The sequence below is a fragment of the Cavia porcellus genome, unplaced genomic scaffold (genome assembly GCF_034190915.1).
Source record: "Cavia porcellus strain 051 isolate PalLab524CR breed Dunkin Hartley unplaced genomic scaffold, mCavPor4.1 scaffold_4, whole genome shotgun sequence".
Taxonomy (NCBI): Eukaryota; Metazoa; Chordata; class Mammalia; order Rodentia; family Caviidae; genus Cavia; species Cavia porcellus.
Genome location: NW_026947487.1, coordinates 72,170,105 through 72,195,313, shown reverse-complemented (window position 1 = coordinate 72,195,313; position 25,209 = coordinate 72,170,105). Strand labels below are relative to the sequence as shown.

General features: G+C 37.5%; 1 protein-coding gene across 2 annotated transcripts in view; it reads left to right on the top strand.

Annotated features, from left to right (window-relative positions):
- Fam13a (family with sequence similarity 13 member A) overlaps positions 1 to 25,209 on the top strand; it is a 315,293-nt gene that overhangs the window by 180,915 nt on the left and 109,169 nt on the right. For both annotated transcript variants that reach the window (XM_063247270.1, XM_023564119.2), the window contains one exon: positions 18,475 to 18,638. In XM_063247270.1, coding sequence (XP_063103340.1) covers positions 18,475 to 18,638 — 164 coding nt within the window. The remainder of the gene's footprint in view (positions 1 to 18,474; positions 18,639 to 25,209) is intronic.

Genomic DNA, 25,209 nt, shown 5'->3' with positions numbered 1-25,209 from the left:
GAAATTAAAATTCAGGATTTTTTGTTATATTTGAAGAACTATGTAACATCACTAATTTGAGAACATTCATCACCTTCACTCTCTAATTCTAGAATATTCATCACCCCCAAAAGAAATCACATGCCCAATTGCAGTTACTTCTGTTCCCTCATCCCTTGGCAGCTATTAATCTGCTTTTGTCTATGGATTTGTATAGTGCCTATAGTTGACATAAATGACATCATATGTGTCCTTTTTGTCTCTACCTTCTTTCTCTTACTAAAGTGTTTTCAAGACTCAGCTATGTCATTTCATGCATTAGTTCATCCATTTTTTGTAGCTGAAAATATCCTTGTATGTGGACAGATACCACGCCTTGCTTATTCAAACATCTATTGTTTCTAGCAGTTAACTCAATGTGACTGTGAGTGTCACGTACAAGTCTTTACACAGATATAGGTTTTGGAATTGCAAGGTCATGTGGTAACAACGCTTCCTCCTTCCTTGTTGAAACACTTTCCTGTGACTTTTAAGATACTTTTTTTTAGTTTCCCCTCTAACTCATTTCCCTCCTCAGACTCCCTAACTGGATTTTTTCTGTCTGTAACTTCTAAACTTTGGAGTACTCTGAGGATCTGTTCTTAGTTCATTCCCCTTCTCTATCAAGATTTCCTCCCTAAGTGATCTCTTCCATCCACTTGGTTTTTAAATACAATCTACATATAGATGACTCCCAAATCCATGTGTTTAGTTCAGTTCCCTAAAATCTGACTCTTACCCATCTGCCTATCCTGTGTGTATCTGGAGCTTAGTGTATCTGAAGGTAAGTTCCTGACTTTCCCACCAAAATCTATATCGCCTATTAGTCTTCCAACTCCACAATGGCAATTCTGTCCCATCACCACTCATCCAAATTGCAGTCCTCTAGTCCTCTTGGACTCCTGCCTACCCGACACTTCCATCAAATCCATCAGAAAACCCCATGGACTCCACCTTTAAGATATATTCAGAACCTCAGCTCTTCTCACCATCACTCTGATCAGGGCTACCAACATCTCAGTGATTTCCTTGTAAATCCCATTGCCTCCACTGTGGGCCTCCTCCAGCTTTCTCTCAATACAGCAATAAGGAGCTTTTCACACCAAAGTCAGGACACATCATTTCTCTGTTTAGCATCCTCTAAAAGTTTTCCGAGTGAAAGCCAAAGTCTTTTAAAACACCTATAGATCTGCATGATCTGGACCTGCTGCTACATGCTGACTCGTGTTTGACACTGTTCCTCACTCAGCCAGGTCCAGCTGTGGGCTTCTCTGGGCCTTTGTGCTTCTGTCTGTCTCTCTCTCTCTCTCTCTCTCTCTCTCTCTCTCTCTCTCTCTCTCTCTCTCTCTCTCTCTCTCTCTCTCCTTCCCTTTTCCCTGTTCTCTTTTCCCTTTCTCTCTACCTCAGGAATACTTCTCCTCAGTTGTCTTTCTGGGATGTGTATTTAACTCATACGTGGTCAGTACTGCTAATAACTTCCCAAGATTCAGTCTCTCTCCCTCTCCTCAGGCATAAATAGTAAGCTACATTTTTCAGTTGGGTACACCATGACTTAGGTATAAGACCATTTTTCCAATTTCTCTGGCTGCTGGGTGTCACCATGTTGACCCAATGTGTGATGAGCTTCAGGTTCTGGTTCACAGTGAACAGAAGACTGTATTACACACACATTGGTAAGGAAAGAGCAGCTCAATTTAGTGACAGTAATGAGGGAAAGTGTGCTCAGAACAAGCAGGTTCACACTAGCAGAAAAGAAAAATGGCTCAAACGGGGAAACAGTGGCATAGGCAGCTAGAAGAAAGGAATGGAGGAGAATAAAATGGGCTTTAGGGTTTGAAAATGTGTACCTCACTGAAGGTGTTTCTCCAGATATGTTTGACAAGGTGCTGAGTCATCTCAATTTTAGTGACTCTGCATGACCTTTCCCATGATCCCTTCAGTTACAAGTGGATGCACAACATGCAGTCCAGAAGTATGTGCCTTTAATAAGCTCTAAGGAAAGGTCATTACAAGTCATGGCAGTGGATCTAATTTGCCCCACCCTGGATCTTTAGGAATTTCTTTCCTTAAGGATGAGACTTATTTTCCTTGACTCTTCTGTTCTCTTACCAGGATTGCAACAGTAAAGCAAAGCTCTTGCCTCCTGAACTCATTCTGGTTAGAAGGAAAAGTCATCAGATAAGTAAGCATGAGTAAATATACAGTGTGTCACCGGCGTTTACTGGGACCTGCACCATGCTGGGACCTGGAGCACCAGGAAACCAAGCAGCCCCTCCCCCCCTGCTGCCTGTTGTGTTTCTCTGAGCTTTAATATACATGAAAGTAGCCGGGTGTGGGGGCTCACGCCTGTAATCCCAGCACTAGGGAGGCTGAGGCAGAAGGGTCCTTGCGAGTTCAAGACCAGCCTGGGCTACAGAGTTCAAGGCCAGCCCGAACTGCATAGAGACCCTGTCTCAAAAAGAAAAAAAAAAAAAAAAACACACACACACACACACACACACACACACACACATGAAAGTGTGCACAGCTGTTTTGAAGAGAATGAGAGACTCTACGAAAGCATTAGTGACTTCCCTATTGTCTGGTTTTGAAGACCTAAAACGCCTTCCTCATTCTGTTTGGATCAGTTTTGTACTATGTTGTTTTGTATGAATTCTCTGTGTGTGAAGACATGGACAACTATTTGGAAGAAAACAAGAGACAATATAATAGATAGTGAAGATCTCAGGTTGTCTAGCCTTGAAATTTATATCTCTTACATTGCTTTCTTATGTCCTAATTTGTTCTGTTTTGTTGTGTTTAATTTTATCCTCTTTAAAATAAAAAAAATTTTAAATTTTATTTAAAAGGTAAAAGAGAAAAAAACAAAACAAAACAAAGCAGTGTAAGGGTACAAGTAATACAGAACAACAACAACAAAAAAAACAGTAAGAAATAACCAGTTAATAGATTACACATTATCATCTTAGAGATAGTTGATCAAGTCACAGTATCAAAGCATACAAAGTGGACATTCAAACAGTGAGACTGCAAACAGTTGTGTTCAGTGATCCAACCAAAAACATTAATATGGTCAGCTATTTAGCACCCCTAAACACACTTGCAGTTATATCCTTTAGAGCACTTTTTTCCCCTGTTTTTTTTTTAAAACAAAATTTACACATGTTGGGTTTTATTACTCCTTAGCTTTTATTAATTTGAGGGGGGAGAATAAAGTCACATATGGCAAAACAAAGCTGTCAGTCAAAACCAAGGATAGACCTAGTACATGATGTAAAAACACAGTACAAGGTTATCAACAGTGGTTACCATAATGCCTCTTGCTTCCTTAAAAAGAATTGTCTATCTCATTAGGTATTATAAAGTTGAACAAAACAGTACAGAACAAGACCAATAAAACCTAAACCTTGTAAACATTACAGGACTTCCAAAGAAGATAATAGTCAAACCAGAATGGGCATCATAGTGAATCTTATTCCCTTCAAAGTAGTTGCCTATACCCTCAAATTTGATACTATCATACACAATGGAACAGAGTCTAATCAGTCAAAACAAGATATGGGAGTATTATAGGACTTCAAATCAAGTTAATAGGAAATCAAAAAAGTTACTATAATATATCCTGCTAATTTTTTTATTTTCCCCTTAATTAAAAAAATCATAAAAAATAACTAAATATTTTTTTAATGAATAAGGGAGAGATTGAGATAAAAGAGGACATAACAACATAACAATACAGGTCAAAGCATGACAGTTTCAGCAACCTAGTGCTTCACCACCAAATAACCCAACTTAATAGTAGTTACTATAGTGTCTTTTTCCTTGAAATATTTGAATATAACTTCATATACTATAGCTTCAAACATATCAAGTCAGTGTAAAACCATTCAAGTGGATGAAAGCATTGTAGGGTATTTAGAACCAGCTAACAGAAAACGAACAATGGTTTCTATATTATCTCTTTGCCTATAACAATTTTTGTTTATACTATCACATATAATAAAATACAGCAAGATACATCATGATAAAACCAATGGAGACAGAAGAGCCATAGTTTGATGGGGCTTCAAAACAAGATGATATTAAATCAGCACTAGCTATTATGATGACTTATTTTTTTCAAAATAGCTGTTCATTACATCACAGGCAATAATATCAAGCAGCCCAGAATAAAGCCATTCCAATTAATAAGTGAAAACTTTATAAGGCTTCAAGGCCACATAATGGGGAATCATGATTACCACATACTTTTATATATTTGAATCATTACTTACATTAGGGAAACTATTCCGTATTCACACATGTGAGATTGATTTATTTCACTTATGAGTATGGTCTCAAGCTGCGCCCATTTATTTATAAATATCTCAATGTGATCCGTCTTTATAGCTAATACTCCATTGTATACAAATACCACAACTTTTTTTATCCATTCCTCAGTTGATGGACACTTGGGTTGTTTCCAAGATCTGGCGATTACAAATTGTGCTGCTATAAACATAGGTGCACATATATCACTGTGGTATGATGCTTTCAGTTCTTCTGGGAATATGCCTAGAAGTGGAATAGCTGAAACAAATGGGACTTCCAATCCCAGCTTTTTGGGAAATCTCCAGACTGACCTCCACAAACGTTGTACCAGTCTACACTCCCACCAACAATGTAGGAGAGTTCCTTTTTCCCCACAACCTCTCCAGCATTTGTTGTTGTTGGTTTTCTTGATCCTGGCCATTCTTTCAGGAGTGAGATGGAATCTCAGTGTGGTTTTAATTTGCATTTCTCTAATGACCAATGATGATGAACATTTTTTTCATGTATTTATTTGCCATTTGTATTTCTTCATCTGAGAAGTGCGTATTCATTTCAGATGTCCATTTTTGGATTGGATCTTTGAATTCTGGGAGTCTGAGTTTTTTTAATTCTTTCTGTTTTAGACAAAAGTCCCTTGTCTGAGGGAGAGTTCACTAAGATCTTTTCCCAGTTTGTGGGTTTTCTTTTCACTATGCTGGAGATTTCTTTTGACATGCAGAAACTTTTTAATAAGAAGTGGTCCCAGTTATTGATTCTGGGAAGTGAGTCCTGTTCATGAATGCTCTACCTACCCCTATGTCTTCAAGGTTTCTACCCAATTTGTCTTCCAATAGATTTAATGTTTCTGTTTTAATATTCAGATCTTTGATCCATTTAGATTTTAATTTAGTACATGGTGATAGACATGGGTCTAGCTTTAGTTTTCAGCAAATGGAGAGCCAGTTTTTCCAACACCATTTATTAAAGAGACTGTCGTTCTTCCAGTGAACCTGCTTGGCTCCTTTATCAAAGATAAGGTGGTTGAGTGTGTTTGTTGTTGTGGTTATATCTTCTAATCTATTCCATTGATCTTCGGCTCTGTTTTGATTCCAGTACCATGTTGATTTTATTACTGTTGCATTGTAGTATAACTTCAAGTCAGGGATTGTGATGCCTCTTGCCTTGCCTTTGCTGCTTAGAATTGCCTTTGCTATTCTAGGTCTCTTCTGGTTGCAGATGAATTTTAGGAGTGATTTCTCTAGATTTATGAAGTATGTTGATGGTATTTTTATTGGGATTACTGTGAATCTGTATAACAGTTTTGGGAGAATGGCCATTTTCACAATGTTTGTTCTTCCTATCCATGAGCATGGGATGTCTTTCCATTTTCTGAGATCATCTTCAGTTTCTTTTTTCAGTGTATTATAATTTTCCCTGTATAGATCTTTCACTTCTTTCGTAAGAGTAATTCCTAAATATTTCATTTTTTTGCTTACTGGTGTGAAGAGTGTGGTTTCTCTTATTTCCCTCTGTGTGATTTTGTTGTTAGTGTATAGGAATGCTATTGATTTCTGAGTATTGATTTTGTGTTCAGCTACATTACTGGATTTATTTATTATATCTAAGAGTCTTTCAATGGAGTTTAGGGGGTCTTCTATGTAGAATATCATGTCATCTGCAAACAATGATAATTTAACTTCTTCTTTTCCTATCTTTACCCCTTTTATTTCTCTCTCGTCTAATTTCTCTGGCTAGTATTTCCAGTACTATATTAATTAGGAGTGGTGATAAAGGACATCCTTGTCTTGTGCCTGATTTTAAAGTAAAGGCTTTCAATTTTTAGCCATTTAGTATGATGCTGGCTGTTGGTTTGTCATAAATGGCCTTTATTATATTGAGGTAAAGACCATCTATTCCAATTTTCTGTAAGGTTCTTATCATGAATGAATGTTGGACCTTATGGAAGGCTTTTTCTGCATCTATAGAAATGATCGTGTGATTCTTTCTTTTAGCTTTATTGATATGGTGGATTACATTTATTGATTTACGTATGTTGAACCATCCCTGCATTCCTGGGATGAATCCCACTTGGTCATGGTGTATAATCTTCTTGATGATTTGCTGGATCCTATTTGCCAATATTTTATTGAGGATTTTTGCATCTGTGTTCATTAGGGAGATTGGTCTGTAGTTCTCTTTTTTAGTTGGGTCTTTCTCAGGTTTTGGTGCTAGAGTAATATTTGCTTCCAGGAATGACTTAGGAAGGATTGCTTCCCTTTCAGTTTCATTGAATAGTTTGAGGAGTGTCAGCATTAGGTCTTCTTTGTATTTCTTGTAGAATTCTGCAGTGAATCCATCTGGGCCTGGGTTCTTCTTTGTAGGTAAGGACTTAATTACATTTTCAATTTCATTAATAGATTTTGGGTTACTCAGCAGTTCTACATCCTCTTGATCTAGCTTTGGTACTTCATATGTTTCTAAGAATCTGTCTATTTCTTCTGTGTTATCAAACCTTTGAGAGTAGAGGTTTTCGAAATAGGTGTTGATAATCTTCTGTATTTCTGTAGCATCTGTAGTGATTTCACCTTTTTCATTTCTTATTGCATGAATTTGAGCTTTTTCTTCCCTTTTTAAAATAAGGCGGGCTAGGGACTTATCGATTTTATTTATTCTTTCAAAGAACCAACTCTTTGATTCGTTGATTCTTTGGATTGTTTTCTTGGTCTCTATTGCGTTCATTTCTGCTCTGATTTTTATAATTTCCTCTCTTCTTTTGGCTTTGGGCTTGACTTGCTCTTCTTTTTCTAGCTGTTTGAAGTGTAGCATCCGGTTATTTATTTGTATTCGTTCTGTTTTCCTGATGTGGGAACTCAGTGCAATAAATTTGCCTCTGAGGATGGCTTTCATTGCATCCCACAGATTCTGGTAAGTTGTATCTGTATTTTCATTTTCTTGTAGGTATTGTTTAATTTCTTCTTTAATTTCCTCTGTGACCCACTGATTACTCAATAGTGTGTTATTCAGTTTCCATGTGTTTGTGGGATTTTTGCAGTATCTTTTATCATTAATTTCTAATTTCAAAGCACTATGATCTGATAACATGTAAGGGATGATTTCAACTCTTTTGCATATGTTTAAATATGTTCTGTGAGCTAATATATGGTCTGTTTTAGAGAATGACTCACATACTGCTGAGAAGAATGTGTATTCTGATGCTGTAGGGTAAAACATTCTGTATATGTCTATCAAGTCCATTTGTTTACAGGTGTGATTCAGTTCTGTTATTTCTTTGCTCATTTTCTATCTGGTTGATCTGTCACTTGGTGTCAATGGCGTGTTAAGGTCTCCTATTACAATTGTGTTACTGATAATTTGAGTTCATTTCTGTTAATAGTTGTTTTATATAACTTGGTGCTCTGGAGTTTGGTGCATATATATTTAAGATAGTTATTTCTTCCTCTTGGAGTTTTCCCCTAATGAGTATGTAGTGACCTTCTTTGTCCTTTATGGTCATTGTTGGTTTAAAGTTCACGTTGTCTGCAAACAGAATGGCTACTCCTGCTTTTTTTTTTTTTTTTTTTTTTTTTGATTCCTGTTGCATGAAGTATTGTTTTCCATCCTTTGACTTTCAGTCTGTGAGTATCCTTCTGGGTTAGATGGGTTTCCTGTAAACAGCATATGGTTGAATTTTGTTTCTTGATCCATTCTGCTAGTCTGTTTCTTTTGATTGATGCATTGAGACCATTTACATTAATGCTTATAACTGTTACATGCTGGTTTATTGTTGACGTGTTATCTCTGCTGTTGCATTTTTATCTTTCTGTTCTGTTTACTTATCTGCTTTGCTTAGTGGTTTTTTTCCTTTGTGTATCTAAACTGTCTCTCAATATTTTTTGCAGGGTTGGCGTGGTGTTCATGAAGTTCTTCAGCTGTTCTTTGTCATGGAAGTATCGTATTTCACCATTGATTTTGAATGATAGTTTTTCAGGGTACATCAGTCTAGGTTGGAAATCATTTTGGCTTTAGGATCTGGAATACTTCACTCCATGCTCTTCTTGACTTTATTGTTTGTGCTGAGAAGTCTGCTGTGATTCTGGTAGGTTTGCCTTTATAAGTGATCTGTCTTTTCTCTCTGACAGCTTTTAATAATGTATTCTTGTGTTGGATTTCTGGGACAATGATTATTATATGTCTGGGTATAGTTTTATTTTGGTTATGACTATTTGGAGTTCTATAGGCTTCACTGAACCTGATGTCGGTTTCTGATCTCACGCTTGGGGCATTTTCAGCTATTACTTCACTAAATATCCTCTTGACATCCTTTATGTTGTCCCCTTCTTTTTTATTAATCCCTATCAATCTTATGTTGTTTTTCTTTACATCATCTTGCAGTTGTTGAATTGTTATTTCCTGATTCCTTGTTATTTTTAAAAGATCTTTCCTGTTCACTAGCTGCAATCCTGTCTTCAAGGTCTGAAATTCTATCTTTGCTTTCATTGAGGCAGTTTTTATAGCTTTCAGTGGAGTTTTTTATTTCCTGTATATCTCTGTGCATCTGCATTATGTATTGTTTGTTTCTTAAACTGCTCATCTAGGGATTCTATCTTTTTGTTTAGTTCCTCCAACTTTTTAACTGTGTTTTCTTTAGATATATTCAGAATCTCTTTCATTTCTTTTATCGTTTCTTCTTTTACCTGGGAGATTATTTCGAGTTTGAATTCCTTTAAAGCTTCCTGGAGTTGCTTGTTTACTTCAGTAGCTATTATGTCCGATATTTGAGGTGTATGGCATATATTTTCTTCTGTATACATCGCTCCTAGGGCTTCTTGAGATGGGCTGGAGGTTTGAGGTTGTAATTTGATCTTTTGTTTTGTCATTTTCCTATATTTCTGTGTTTCAAGTGTTATTCAAAAGCTTCCTCAGGTTCTGTTGGAAATCCACTTCTATGTTCGCAGCTCCTGGGACTCTGGCACCCAGTTCCCCCAGGCCGCTGGGCCTCTGGAACCATTGGACATCTTCTGCCTATTTAGAACTCCGTAGTTCCAGATAAGCTGGGCTCCAGGGACACTGCGCCTGCCTGCTTGCTTGAAACTCCACAGTTCTCCGAACGCAGCCGGAGGGAGAGGGAGGCAGATGTAGGAGCCTTGGGCCCACTTAGCCTCTTTACTGCACCCAGAATCCTCCGGGGTCCCAAACAGTCTGGGCTTGGGGCAGAGTGCACTGGGCACTTACTGCAGGCCACGGGGCCTCTTGAACTGGTGATGCTCGCCTGCTTTGCTGAGAAATCCACAGTCCTCCAGACATACAGGGAGGCAGATGCAGGTGCCCCAGATCTACCCAGCCCTTACTCTGCACCCTTATGGTGCAAGAGTCCCAAATAGGCTGGGCTCTGGGGATAGTGTGTGCCCGCCTGCTTGCTGGAAACTCCACAGTTCTCTGAGCACATCCGAAATGAAGAGGTGGATGTAGATGCCTCAGACCCACTTAGCCACTTCACTGTACCCGGAAGCCTGGAGGGTCCCGAACAGTCTGGGCTTGGGGCAGAGTGCACTGGGCACTTAACGCAGGCCGCGGGGCCTCTGGAACTGGTGATGCTTGCCTGCTTGCTGAGAAATCCACAGTCCTCCAGACACACGGGGAGGCGGATGCAGGTGCCCCAGATCCGCCCAGCCCTTACTCTGCACCCAGAAGGTGGGAGAGTCCCAAATAGGCTGGGCTCCAGGGATAGTGTGTGCCCACCTGCTTGCTGGAAACTCCCAGCACAGCCGGAATGGGGAGCTAAAATATAAATTTTTAAATATATATATATATATATATATATATATATATATATATATATATATAGTATGTCAGGTGTTGTATGGTACAGTGGAGATAAACAAGAGCAAGCAAAGGGAAAGTGTATACAAGGCAGTAATTTGCTTCATTTGGTATCAGAGAAGGCTTTAGTAATCAAATGGTATCGAAGCATAGTCTTGCACTCATTAGGATTAGCTTTTCTTATATGTAAAACACTAAACACGGGCATGCTTAAACAAGATTAAAGGTACTTCTTTCAAATAAGCAAAACATGCAAATCAGACCAGCCTGGTAATGAGGCTCCATGGGTTTGCTGGCAGCCCAGGATCCTTGAGTTTAAAACTCTACACAACTCCAGTGTGGTCCTCATGGCACCAAATGTTACCATCACACCAGCCAGCCATCTGGGTCAGAGAAAGCCTCCCTGCACTAGAAGGAATTATTCAATTTGCCCTGGATTTTTCAGTACATTAATAATTTTTATCAGGAGATAGGGTTATTTGTTCATTTGTTTTGTCTGGAAATTAAAACCATGGCTTTAATGCTGAGCTATATTCGCATCCTTTTTTAATGTTATATTTTGAGATAGAGTCTTGCTAAGTCACTAAGGTGGCCAGATTGGACTAGAATTTGTGATCCTAGAATTTGTGGACTAGAATTTGTCTCAGCCTCCCAGTGCTGGGATTACAAGTGTGTCTTACCACACCCAGAAGAAAAGGTTTTAATAAACAATTCTCTCACTATCTTACTGTACAGTCTTTGAGCATTTCAGTCCTGGGACTCTGGACTTTATTTCTGAAATAAAGATTGGAATAAACTCTTCAACTCTAAATGGTTCTAAAATAATCATCTAACTTTTAAATTTTCCACCTCTTTTTCTTAAATAAATATGAAACCTATATGACCAGCTGATCAAACAGTTCAGTTATTTAATGTTAAATTCACTTTTTATTTTAACAGTTACATTCAAAAACCTCAAAATTTATTTACTTCCTGGTAAACTTTAAAATTTTGAATCAGTGACACATATTATTCTGAGGTTTTTTTTTTTTTTTAAATTGTCACGTATATTATCCAAAACTGGGAAGTCAGGTAGTGAATGGCCCTCAGCAGCCACCTGTCTAGGTTCACTTGTGAAGGTTCTGATGTGCCCCTGCCTGCCTGCTGAGAACCCTCCTAGCCTCAGCAGCTTTCTTTGATAAACAGAGTGCTTTGTTTTATAACCTCAACACCATGCATGATCCCATCTTCTAAATTAGTGAGAGCTTAAGGCCAAAGCATTTTATTTAAGATAAGTTGTCAAATTTAAAGTTAAATGATGAAAACATTTGAAGCAAAGCTTTATATAACCAATGGAGTGAAAATTGGTAAATGTCTTATGTTTAAATTTCTGAACCACTCGGTTCAGTTCCTTTTTTCTTGATTTTTTTTCCTGATAAATGACTTTAAGGTAAGGAATTGAACCAATAACTATAAAGTAGCTAACAGAACTGTGTCCATGTGGATGAGCAGTCTCTCCTTACTCCATGTGCAGATTTACCTGTGAGCAGCTTCTGAGAACTAAGCCTTCTGGAGCCCAAGGCCCAGGACCGGAGGAGCAAGTGTGCTTTCCGCATTTGTGGTCCTGCATTTACAGTCCCCACGCTCTATAAATACAGATTCTTACTCTGTCTGTGCTATTGGTTGATTTTAAACTCACAGAGTTTGAAGTTGAATATAAGTAAAGCTTCTAAGATAAGAGCAGTGCTTTATGGTAAGAACAGATTATTAACATTTCAGTATTTCTTGAAGGTAGGTGATGCTATTTAGTTTGGTCATTTACTCATTCCTTCATTCATTCATTCATTCATTCATTCATTCATTTATTCTACAAATATTTAACAGCAGCCTGTTGTTTGCTAGGTGCTGCCCTAGAAGGGAGGACTGCAGATGTTAACTGAGCAAAGCACTTCTGCTGCCCTGTTGCCTCTGAAGTCAGAGGAACACAGGGGAGGAAAACAGCATGCGAGAGGCTTGGTACTTGCTCCAGCCCACACTGTGAACTGGTAGTCCAAGGTGTCTTTATTTCAAGATGAACTTGGTAAGAATTATGAAAATTCTGTCGTATTACGTACGACTAAGTTGCCTAAGTCAAATCCATTTTATAGTGAAGCACACAGTTGCCCTAAAGTTTAGATGAAGATGAGATTTTAATTAGTTGTAACTTTAACATTGGCCCATTTTACTACCAAAAAAAAAAAAAACACAAAAAAGGAAATCATGTGCAAGTATCTCCATGCACAAATATTCTCTAATGCATGTTAATAATTTTCAGAGAAAAAAAATCCTAGAACATTAATTAGCTAGCACTGTGGCTGGTGCCTGGTAGATTTATCAGATTCGGAGGAGAATTGCAGCAGATCAGTAAAATAAAGCTCATTTTTGTAAAGCTAAATGAAATATTTTTTAATCAAACAGAGGCTTTTTTCTGATTTAGAATTCTATTTAGCTTTTCAAACTAGAATATTTTTTTTTAAAGATTCAGAGCTTTTAAAAAAATCAGAGCTAAGCATTCATTTTTTGGTATTTTGCTGTTTCACATTTCTTCTTCTGACCATTACAAGTACAACAAGGCTGGGGGAGGTAGGTGTCAGGCAGGGTGGGAGTGGGGTGAGGGTAGGGGAGAAGGCCAAGGGGGAGGTCTAGGAAACTCTGTTTAGCAAGTCTCAATGTCAGACGCCAGCTTGCTGCTTTTCTTCAGTCTTGGTCTCCTTTATCACTTAATCCTGGCGTATAATTTTTTGTCCTTTCCTAATCACTTCTCAAGTACCTGGTGATGGATGGATATGGAGACCAAGAAAAAGAGCACAGAGTTGTGTGACTTCACAGTGTAAGCACCACAGCTGAACAGTGCTTAGGGTGTCTGCCAAGACCTCAACATTACTGTTTTAGGCTCAAACTTTAAACAAATTACTTGCTAATAACCATCCCATGATGCCTTACTAAATTATTCTACCTTTTCCTCCAGCTGATTCACATGCACATTGATTTTCTGGGAAGACATTTATAATAACTGGAAAACCCTCCTGGTGTGGAAGGACTACTTTCCAGTCCAGGAGATGAGTCCCTGCCTTCCTGTCCTACCTGCCCTCCCCTTACTGGGTCCTTCAGGGCAGATCCTTCCTGCTGTGTGCTCTTTCAGAGACTTTATACCTATGGTTCACTAGCAGAACAGATTTATGTGTCAGAAGAGCATAAATTACATGTGGGGTATATTATTATCTCCTTTAAGTCACATAAACTTACCAAGGTGAATCAAACTTTTATCACAGGAATATTTTTCTGATACTGGATTCCTCATGATGATTAATAGATGAGACTTTTAAAATATTTGTAGTGTTCATAAAGTTTATTTGCCCTTTGAATTGATTTATGTGTATTTTAAATTTGGTGATCCTAGTTAGTGGAGACATACGTCTAACTCCTTATGGGCTTTATTTACTAAGCAAGCTCATACTGTATTATGTATCATAGCAAAATATTACACTGTGTTATTTAAAACTTTGTAGATATTTTAATGAATGAATAATGGCTCATTATACAGATGTACTATAAAAGTAATTTGGTTATTTATAATATATAAATTTTTGTCCTAGTAATAATTTTAAAAAGGGTATATCCTGTCCTAAGGCTTCTAGAATGACTTAGCATGTGCCATAGAAATAAACTGAATGAAGAAAAAGTTTTTAAGTGACAATGCCAAAAATAGGCTTTAGTGTAGGCGATTACCTGCCACACATCTGAAAAATGCTTTTCTCCTTGCAAGACTGACCTTTAACAAGTAACCAAATGTATAGAATGGTGGTTAAGCACAGTACTGAAACCCACCTACATGTTCACAGCATCTTGGCCACTTACTCATGGGACAAATAATTCAAACTCTGTGCCTCAGTTTTCCTCATCTTTGAAGCAATAATAGTAATTCCTGCCTCCTTGGACTATGCTAAGAGTCAAAGGGGTTAATTTATGTAAAATCTCTGGACCCATACCTGGCACAAAGTAAGTGCTCAAGAGATGTTAATTTTTACCCACAGCATTACCAGAATATAAGATAATATTTTCTAATTTTACATCTTCAAAAGACATTTGTTTTTGTTTCTATTCCCATGGCATCTCAAATACCAAGTTGCTATTCTATGCCTGCAAAGACATGCATGGAATAAACCCTGTTGAAGATTCCTGGAATTGTTTGTATTTTAGTTGTATGAATAAATCACACAGCATATACCTAGATTCTTGTCTCCATAGCTAATGGCAGAATTCTTAAAACCAAAGTGTTCTTTATAGATTCATATATGGTTTCTTCTTAGATTTATAGACAGTTTACAAGGTTTTATGGTTTTATCTTAGACAAAAGCTATTAAAGACTAGATAGAGAAATAAATAAAATAAGAGAGCAAAGTCAGTTATAACTCAGTAGAAAATCCTCAGCTGTTTTCCTCCTACAGCCCCTCATCATGAGGGAGGCTGCAAGTGAGTCTCCCAGGCCCGACCCTGTGTTTATCACAGAGAGGATCTTAGCACTCTCTGGAATCTCTGCTCAGTGGAGCTGGGCTGAAGCTTATGTGGCTGCTAATGATTCTTGCTTTCTGGGCTCATTGCTGACCTCAGAGCTGGTCTGTGTTCATTATGTCTTTGTATGCCACAGACAACAAAAGAAGATGGGACCAGAAGAAAACCATGAAGGAGGGAGTTTGCCTCATTATGGGTTTCTTCCTAGCAAAGCAGTGCTTCTCAACATAAGCACTCCTGATACCGTGAACCAGCTAACTGGTTTGAGTGCACTCTGACCCCTAGATTTCAGTAGCACACACTGTCGGGCTGGTTGGTACAACCACAGCCAGCTTCAGAGGAGAGCCATTGCTTTCAAGACCAACTTTAATCACAAGCCCACTTTTATCCAGCGCCTTGACCAAGAGTTCAGTGATGATGGAGAAGACCTTAAGTGCCACCTTTGACTCAGCCTGTACTGACCACCAAACTACCTAGAACCTAAAGTGAACACCCAAAAGCATAAAAATAAAAGCAAAGCCTATGGTGCAAAGCAGAGTAGTAAATTTATTTGTTTATGTAAATTTATTTTGGTTCAAATCATGCATTTGTTTAAAAAAAAAAAAACCTCAGTTCCAGCTGACTTTTTTTCCCTAAAGTCAATGCTTTGGAAGTAAAACTAATTCCATAAATGAAACATCAGGTTTTGAATTTTTATCATGTTCTTGTTACTTTTTTCTGTAATTATAATTTCAGTAGCAAAAATGTATAGTCTTCAAGGTACATCTTGAAGAAGATACCATTAGTTATCTTTAAAAACTTGCATTCCTTAGCTGGGCATGGTGGCACTTGCCTGTAATCCTAGCACTCTGAGCCAGGCAGATTGCCTTAAGTTCAAGGCCAGCCTGAGCTACAGAAAAAGAGCCTGTCTCAAAAAAAAGAAATCTTTTAAAATACAAACAGACTATATATTTAATAGTTCTAGTGGTCTAACAGCAACTGAGCTTCTTTTTTTCCTAACAATTCTGTTCTCTCCTAAATACAAGCAGTATTTTTATGTTCTGTTCACAAGCTCAGTTATTTATATTGCTTTGATGTATAAATAGTTCATATTTGAAGTTCATGGTTATGGACTTTATTTATGTCTGTTATTTCTGTAGAGATTAGTTCATAACAGAAATACACTTAGACAAAATTTAGATGATATATCTGAGTTCTAAGTGATTTGTACTGTAAAGGCTATTTTAATGCAAATAGAATAAAGTGTGTATTATCTTTTGTACTCTAGAATATTTTTTACATAAATTGCTGAGTTAAATGTAGAATTTCAAAATTATCTCTGAACCTAAAATATCAGATCCTCATTTTAAGACTATAAAATGATGCCAGCTACTGTTGCATTTGCTTTAGTACTGACAATACTTAGTCTAAATATGAGATATTTTGTCTGACTTGAAATCCGACTGCATTTTCAGTGTTTCCTTGATTTTTCATGTCTAGTCCTAAGGAAAATAATCACATGCAAAAGTATCCCCTTTATGAAAGTGTATATTTGTACTTTTCATATTCTTTTGCTGTTCTTTGGCATTTAAAATAAATAATCTTGGCGTTCTTGGTCATTACCAAGTTTTAAGTATTCTTACAACTAAAAATGATAAATATTAAATAATTCATAATAAGCCAAAGTTCGCCATTCTGCAACATTCCATGTTTAAGATATATTAATTTTTTCATTGAAAAAACTGATCTTGGAAGATATTGGGTAACAAAAATGTTTTTATGTTTTGTAATTTTTTACAAATGTTTTCTTTCTTTGGTTTTCATGAATTTATGAATACCCTATAGATAAATGCTGTGACAACTAATAGGCAGTCACCAGATCTGGACAAATTTCTCATGACAACAATAAATTCATTTTGCCACATACACTATATGTCAAATTATGTTCATTTTGTATGTATGCTGTTTTTGTTATTTTTAATTAAATAATAATTGTATATATTTATATATTTTATGTAATGCTTATAAAGACATGAATTTATTAAATATTTCTGGTCATAATTGTCCTTGTATTTTTAATATCTGCTATTGTAGCTTCTTTGATAGTGAATGTCTTCGGAATAATTCTTTATTGAAAAGTGTATTGACAATAAGTATTTATTAATGGATCCAAAACTTTGCTAGACTTAATGGATAAAAGGGAAAAAATCATAATATCATTTAAAAGGAGAGGAAAGGGAATAAAGGGGAAGAAGGAAAGGGCTTTACTCTCTATCTCAAGATTGGGTGAAGCTCTATGACCTCTGGAAACATGGAGCAACTAAGGGAGAGAAAGCAATAGCATGTAATTGGGGCAGATTATTACTGTGTGTGGCAGAAATACAGAATTGAGAAAGGTTAGTAGGATTTGAGATTAGAGGAACTTCATGTACAGTTGAGTTATGTGAACCTCAAAGGAAATTAATTAGGTTTGGATTTGATCTTAGTTTGGGTTTGATCTCAGAAAAGATGGCATTCTAGGTATAAGGGCAAGTGTGAGAAAAGTGCAAGATAAGAAAAAGTTTCCAGTGTAGTAAATACACTTTAGAGTCTGAATTTCCCCTTGTAATTCTGAAATCAAACTTTCTTATACTTTGTAGAAAAAAAATATTGTTTGTATTCTTGTCCTTTCTGATCTGAAATTAGAGCACATGAAGCTATTTTGGGATTTGAGGGAACAAACTTAAGATATAGTGTGAGAAGTTAGTATACCTGATATTCATTTGACACATTTTGTCTGTCTTGCCAGAGATAGAAAAGAACTACTTTTCCTATTTACTCTGTTAAGTTTACTAGACCACACTTTGTGATACAAAAGAGGATTACAAGCCCGGTGTGGTGGTGCCTGTAGGTGCAGCTACTCAGAAGGTAAAGCAGGAAGATCACCTGACCCTGAAGATTAAAGCCAACCTAGGCAACATGAGATTCCACCTGGGTGGGGGATACACTAGAAACTATTAGCAAACTCCAGACGTATTTTATTTGTTGACAGTGTATCTTTCTGCATATCTTCTGATATAGATATTCTTTATTTCAGTGGTCCTCAACCTGTGTTAGCTTTCCATTACTATAACAACGTTCTTGAAATTACTAATTTGAAAAGAAGGCAGGTTTATTTTGAGTCTCAGTTTAGAGAATTTAGTCCATGCTCTGTTGGTCCCATTGCTTTGAGTCTGCAGGAAGGCAGCAGCTCATGGCAGGAGTGTAGAGAAGAGCAAGGTGCTCACTTCTGGATCCACAGCTTTCAAGAACTCACCTCCAGTGGCCTAAAGTTGCCCTAGATCCTGCCTTTTGAAAGTTCCCAATCCTTTTTAATAGCACCAAGCTGAGGACCAAGCCTTAATCCATGGGCCTTTGAGAGACGTTACTGATCCAGACAATAGCACATACTTTTCCCATCTCCTATCAACTGTTTCTTCTTTCCTTTTTCCAGGGTTGCCAGTGTGACACATCACCATCTCTTATTATATATTCTAAGAAGAGGTGGGCTTTGGGAGGACTTGCAACAGAATCGCAGAGTGGGGTATAGGACATGGATGGTTTGAAAGTTTCCCTTGAAATTTTGGTATCTCCAGTTCTCTATACCTCTGTAGCCTTTTGCTATATAATTTTTATATATATTTTAAGTTCCAAATTTCATTTGATTTTTTTCTGAAGTGTTAATACATTGGATTATCAATAAATTGGAATAAATGATCTCACTTTGATAACTTAATTTTTAAAATGCTTTTTTTTTCTCTATATATAATCTCCAACTCCCCGGCCTTTTTTTCCCCCCCTTACAATTTCGTATTTTAGATCCCAGAGTCCAAGAGTGAGGGATTCACTCAGGTCTACCAGGTCCTGCAGCCAGAGATATCTGATGGTGTTCCTCAGATCAGCCTGCAGCTAAGTCATAGGAAACCTTGCTTGGATGCCATGAATTCAGCAGAAGACCGCAGTGGTGCCAAGTGGGTAACCAGGTTGGCAAGTTTCCTTTATCTTTATGATGCAGTTTGCTCTCATATACAGGCCCACATGTCTAGGTTTGTTTGCTCATGTCTACCACAATCTGTAGAGTATGTAGATCAGTAAAAATGGTAAAAATCTATTGTCAGTTTTGAGAATTATCTGAGCAATTCTTATAGAAAAAATAAGAATTACTTATGGTTTTACTTATGAATTTGAATACGTTATTTAATATGCTGTGTTCAGAGTTACTTTTCATAGACTATCTTTCATAGAAAGATGCCTTTTCATAGAACATTCAGTGGAAAATGCTATCTACAATTTAAAGGGGAAAGCACAGTTGTAATTCAAACCAGGTCTTACAGACTGATTTTGAATATTGCCTTTAAACCATAAATCTATCCGTTATACCTGAGAGCACAATTCTGTGGTATACTTGAAAAAAAGCATGTAATTTTCTTAAAGAATGGAGAGGCCTGAACGTTATTTGCTCCTAGCATATAGACTTTTCCAGAATTTACTGTCTAAGTATTGGGAAGCTCTAGGGAAATTTAAAGACATTAAAGACTTGAGGTAAAAATATAGTTAAAGAGCTTTCCACTTTGGATTGCCTTGTAGAAAAATTGGAATTTTGTATGGATCTTAAAAAATGAAAATAATTTAAATAGAGTAAGAAGACCAGGCTATTTTAGATAGGCCAGTTAAGATTTGTTGGAAATGAGGCAGGAAAGATCAGGGGAGGCCAGATTATATAGGACCTGGAAAGTCAGTCTGGAGTATTTTTACATTCAGTCTTTTATTAATTGAACCAATATTCAACAGTGATTCTCTGGTTCTAAAAACTGCCTTGACAGGAAATGCTACAGTGAAAAAAGCCTGTGTTTATGAACCTGACAGTTTAACGAGGAAAACTATGAAGAGGCACAGTAGAGTAAATGCCTGTGAGGACAAAGATTTCAACTCTAAATAGTATTATGAAACTGGGTTAATACTATGAATCCAGTTAATATAATGGACTGACTCAAAGATCACATTAGTTTGAGAAGTCAGGGAGGCCTGGGGTGAGATGTGAGTGGGGAAGGAGGAGAAGAATCTGTAGTGATTAATCAAGATCTTGTATGCAGAGGTACAGTGCATGTAAAAGAACTGAGGTGGCAGAAGCTCAGCTTCATCCTGCATGTAACAGAAAGCCTGTGTAAGTGCAGGGTGACAGATACCATGGAGAGTCGGTGTCGTAGGAAAATGAGTCTTCCATCAGCCTGCAGCATGGGAGGAAAGGAGTGTAGAGAGGGGTGGTGTTGGTTCCTGTAAGGGATATTAATCGTTGTTAATAGTTTGTAGCATTTATTGGAGAAACGTATCTACTGCACTTGGGGAGATAGAAGAAAGGGAAATAAACCTTCCACAGTTATCATGACAGAGGCATTTACTAAATACCTAGTATGTACCAGATACTGAGATAGTCTGCTGATAAAATCATGAATAAGATCTACGAGCTCTTTTTAAGAAACTTAAGTGCACTTTTTGGGGAGCATGCAGGAAAAAAGAGGGGACAGGTCTCTGTGGGCACATGAGGGTCAGGAAGGATTTTAAACTAAGGTTGTAGGATAAGTAGAAATTCATTGGACAGGGTTATAGAAGTCAGAGTGCTCCTGGGAGAAAAAGCAACAAGTGAGGACGTCAGGGCCGTGAGGAGAGTTGAGAGCACAGCAAGCAAGGCACCGACTTCCTGATACCTGGTGTGTGGAAAGTAGTTGGTAGGAACATACTTTGGCCACCTTTCATGACTGTAACAAACAGCTGAAATGAAACAACGTTTAAGGAGGAAAGCTTGATTCTGGTTCTTGGTTTCAGTCCATGGTTGATTAGTGGCTTTGCCCTGGTGCTGTGGCGAGATGGAACACCATGGGGAAATTGCTCCCCTCATGGTGACCAGAGGCAGAGAGGAAGAGAAGGAATTGTGTCCCAGTGCCCACTTGAAGGATACAACCCCAGTGACCTCACTTGCTTCCACTAGGCACCTAGAGCTTCTACCACCTTCCAACAAGGCCTTTAATACATGAAACTTTAGAGGACACTTACCCAAAAAATTACAGAAACGATAAAGATGGGTTAAGAGACTGAATCAGTTAGATCTGAAAGACTATATCCCACATAAAGGAGTTTGGGTTTGTATCTCAAAAGTATTGTAAAATACAAAGAGGAAAATTATATAAACAGACTTACATCTTAGAAAAGATTCTGTGACAACAATGCAGAAGGGGGAATTAAAGCGAACAGTAAGTGGTGTTGGGAGACTGTAGGGAGGCTGTCGGGACAGTCAGTTCAAAGTACCAGTCTCCATTAAGTTACTGTCATTCATGGAGAATGAGGAGTCTGTGTCCCTTGAAGGGAGAGAACAGGCTGTTGCTTTGAGCAATAGATCCAGAAAGATCCAGAAAGGCTGGAGGCTTTTTCTTTGTTTGCTTCCTTAGTTGAGGAATAAACATACTGTGATAAATGAAATGGAGGCATGTCTGTGTGCTTACAGGGCAGAGAAAGAAGCAGAGATCGAGGTCTTCCAGGGGAAAACCCAGAGACAGGGGAGCTGTGCAGAGACAGCACAAGAAGGTCGTGAGGGAGATAGGTCATAACTGAGGGGAATTAGCCCTGACTATGAGGAAAGGTTGAGGGAACTATGAGGGACACAGATACCAAATACTAAGCATTTTTAAAATTTTCTAAAATGTTTTAAAATCCACTGTCAAGTAACTGGTGACAGGAGCTAGTGAAGCTGTCTTACTCTGAAGAATTAATGCTAGAAATGGCTTATGCATAATAATGAAAAGAAAAATTCAAATGTTTGTTTCTACATCACTTTTATGAATCTCTTCAGAACATAAAGGAAGTTTCCTGCTCCTACAGGTAGTAAGAAAAGAGGCTTGTGTTTGGAGAATGAATTTGCATTTCTGAAAAACAAACCAAGGAATGAGATTATGGTGGGAAGACACAGTTAACCATCGCTGTAGCCACTGTTTTCTTTCAGCCAGTGTGCTATAGCCCAGTTCCAACAAATGTATAATTGTATTTATGAGTTGCATATATACTGTGTTAGTCACTTTCCTGCTCCTGGGACAAAATACCTGACCCTGTCAATTTAAAAGAGATTTGTTTTTACTCATTGTTACTAGAGAATTCCGTCCATGTTTGTTGGCTCCATGTAGACTGGGACATGGCAGAAGGTCATGCCAGGGGGAAGCTGTTTGCCGCAGGGCAGCCAGGAAGCAGAGAAAAAAGGCAGAGGGGAGCTGCTGGGACAAGAGTGTGTACTTGCAGGTCAAACCTCCAGTGACCTGTCCTCTTTGACTGGGCCCTGCCTCCAGATATGAGACTCTTAAGGGACATTTTAGATCTAAATCATAAAATATACTTTCCAAGTTTTTGAAGTACAGCCAGGCAAACTTCTGTAGGACCACATTGTCTATACTAAGCCATGCTACCACCGTCACACAGGACATTATATGTGCAAAAAAATTTTTACTTTTAGCTTCTGAATTTCTTCCTTGAGAGATAAAGTATAAGGCAAATTATCAAAAGACAATTGGAAGTCATTAATCCAAACTAAAAATAGATTTTAAATACCATATGTATCTTTAAAGTGACAATAGTTATTATGCCAGTTTTAATTTCTGCAAAAGCAAACTTCTGAAGGTGTTTTCATTTGCAATTATTTGCCAAAACAAGCTGTTATTAATTTATACATTTTAAATTAAAAATGCATAAATGTGAGAGAGAGTTTATGTGTTTCTGTAAAATACACCACCACTTTCCCTAAATCTTTTCACATTTCTCCTTAACAGCTTATCAGTTGCTCCAGTCTTACAGCTTGGCACTGTGGACTAGGCACATTGTCTTACCGCTGTTCTTGGATATGGTATTTGTCTTGGCTTATCAACCTTTTTCAAGGAATTATCAAAAATGGTAAATCTGGGCTTTTCCTACTATTGAGTTTTTTAAATTGTTCTTTGAAAAAGGAAAAAAGCAACATCTATTCTTGTTTGGTTTATGATCTAGCAAGTCTAATTTATTTTACAAGTAAACAAAATCATTTGGTTTGTAATTATTAAAATCATTGTAACAAATTTACACTTAAGGGGTTGGTATTAGTTACTGTATCAGTTTAAAACACAGATATGTTGGGGAAAGAAAGAACTCTTAGTACTGAAGTTTTCGAATAATGAAGTGCCCTGTGACTTTTTTAACAGTGAAGTATATGTTGAGTCCTGACACTAGAGAAGTCATTTTTGACCAACGACTTGTTTTCTGTATAATTTTGAATTGTATGTGTTGGACCATTTTTCCCCCACTGTGACTCACTTTGATCTTTTTTGTTTCAAACCCTATATATAGTCGCATTTCTTCTTAAGCTATAATGAAAATATGAATTATTATCACCAAGTATTGATTATTTTTCTATTCTTCAATGGCTAGAAAAGTAAAATTAAAGGAATAACATTTTAAATGTGACATTTTTAGAATTCAAACAGAAGTTGGGTATTACTTTTAGGTGACTTTTATCTTAAAGTAATATTTGATGAATAACTTATTTCTTATATTATGTAAATACTTAAAATTGGCATTAAGAATATAATCATATAAACAAAGATCATTTTTTAATCTCACTAAGTCCTTTTCTCTCATAAAGCTTAAGAAAGAATGATATTTTATATGGTAGAGTTCAGTAGAATGATCTATTTTGTATTGAATTCAGAGCTAAAGACCAAAGTGCTTAGCTACATTTTCATTTCATTGAACTAGTATTAGCTATATCGGTGAAAAATTTTGGCAGGGGTGGGGGGTAATAAAAGAGTGCTCATTAGTGACATTCGTAATAGACTGAACAGCATAGTTTTAACCCAATATACAAGTTTTGATGGCATGCATGCCTGTCTTTCCCAGTGTAAATAGCAACTTACAAGTTTGCTGATTTGTGAGGCCCTGGCAGAAATGAGGTTTCTCTTAGACAGGTGCACCCCTTAAGCAAAGCTTGAACCTTCTGGTCCTCACCAACCAAGAAACTCTTATCTGAATCCTTTTAAAAATGTTGGGAGACACTATTACAAAAATTGAACTGTAGATATTACCTAGTATGTTAAGAAGGAACATTTCAGAAGAAAAAGTTACATATCTATCCTTAAAAGGAAAGTAAAAGCTCTATATTATATATCAGAGTTTGAAATGCTGAAATGATTTGAAGTTGAGAGAGTTCCTGCTCACATCCCAAGCCCCAGGAGAGTTTAAGATCATCATCGCTCCCAGTGGTCAAGGGCCAGCCCAGCTTCCAGCTACACTAGACTGGGCTCTGTAGGTTTCTGGCCTGCCTGGGCCACGCCCAGTGACCTTCTTTCAATCCAGGGAACTGCATTGCTGGAGGTGAGTTCCTGCACACAGCCAGAGTCCTGGAAGAGTTTAAAATCATCTCTCCCAGTAATCAAGGACCTGCCCAGCTTTTAGCCACACTAGACTAGGCTAGGGAGGTTTTGAAACCCAACTAGATTATACCCAGTCACCTTCTTCAATCAGGGGAGTTGAGGGCATGTAAAGTGAGTTCAGCACATTGGTCCTTGCCCAGGGAGAGCTTTGGGACATCATTCACAGTGGTTAGGTGCCCACCCAGCTACCTGGAACACTGAAGGTAGCACGAGAGGTCCTGTGGGCCTGACTGGACCATGCTCAGCAACCTCCATTCAGTCCCAGGAGCCAGGGGCACAGGAGATGATTTCCAACACACCCAGGGGAAGCCTTGGAACAACACTTAAAACACGGAAATGCAGGAAAATGACCCAAAAAAAAGGGATCAAAATGCAATCTCAAACCTCCGGCCCATACCAAGAAAACTTAGGAGCCATGTACATAGAAGAAAATATATGCCATATACCTGAAATACCTGAAAAGATAGCAACTGAAATAAAGAAGCAACTCTGGGAAGCGTTAAAGGAATTCAAACTAGAAATAATCTCCCAGGTAAAAGAACAAATGATAAAAGCAATGAAAGAGATGCTGAACACATGTAAAGAAGACACAATTAAAAAATTAGAAGAGCAAAACAAAAAAATAAAATCCCTCAGTGAATGATGTAAGAAACAAACAGAATATACAGAGCAGATTCAGAGAGATATACAGGAAATAAAAAACTCCATTGAAAATTGTCAAAACTGCCTCAGTGAAAGTGAAGATACAATTTCAGATCTCAAAGACAAGTTTGCAGCTAGTGAACATGAAAGATGCAAGGAATCAGGAAATCACAATTCAACAGCTGCAAGATGATGCAAAGAAAACAAAAGATTGAGATAGGGATAAATGAAAAAGAAGGGGACAATACAAATGATATCAAGAGGCTATTTACAGAAGTAATACCTGACCCAGACATATAATAATCACCATCCCACAAATCCAACATAAGAATAGAATATTAAAAGCTCTTAGAGAGAAGAGACAGATCACCTATAAAGGAAAACCTACCAGAATCACAGCTGACTTCTCAACACAAACAATGAAGTCAAGAAGAGCATGGAGTGAAGTATTTCAGATCCTAAAGGAAAATGC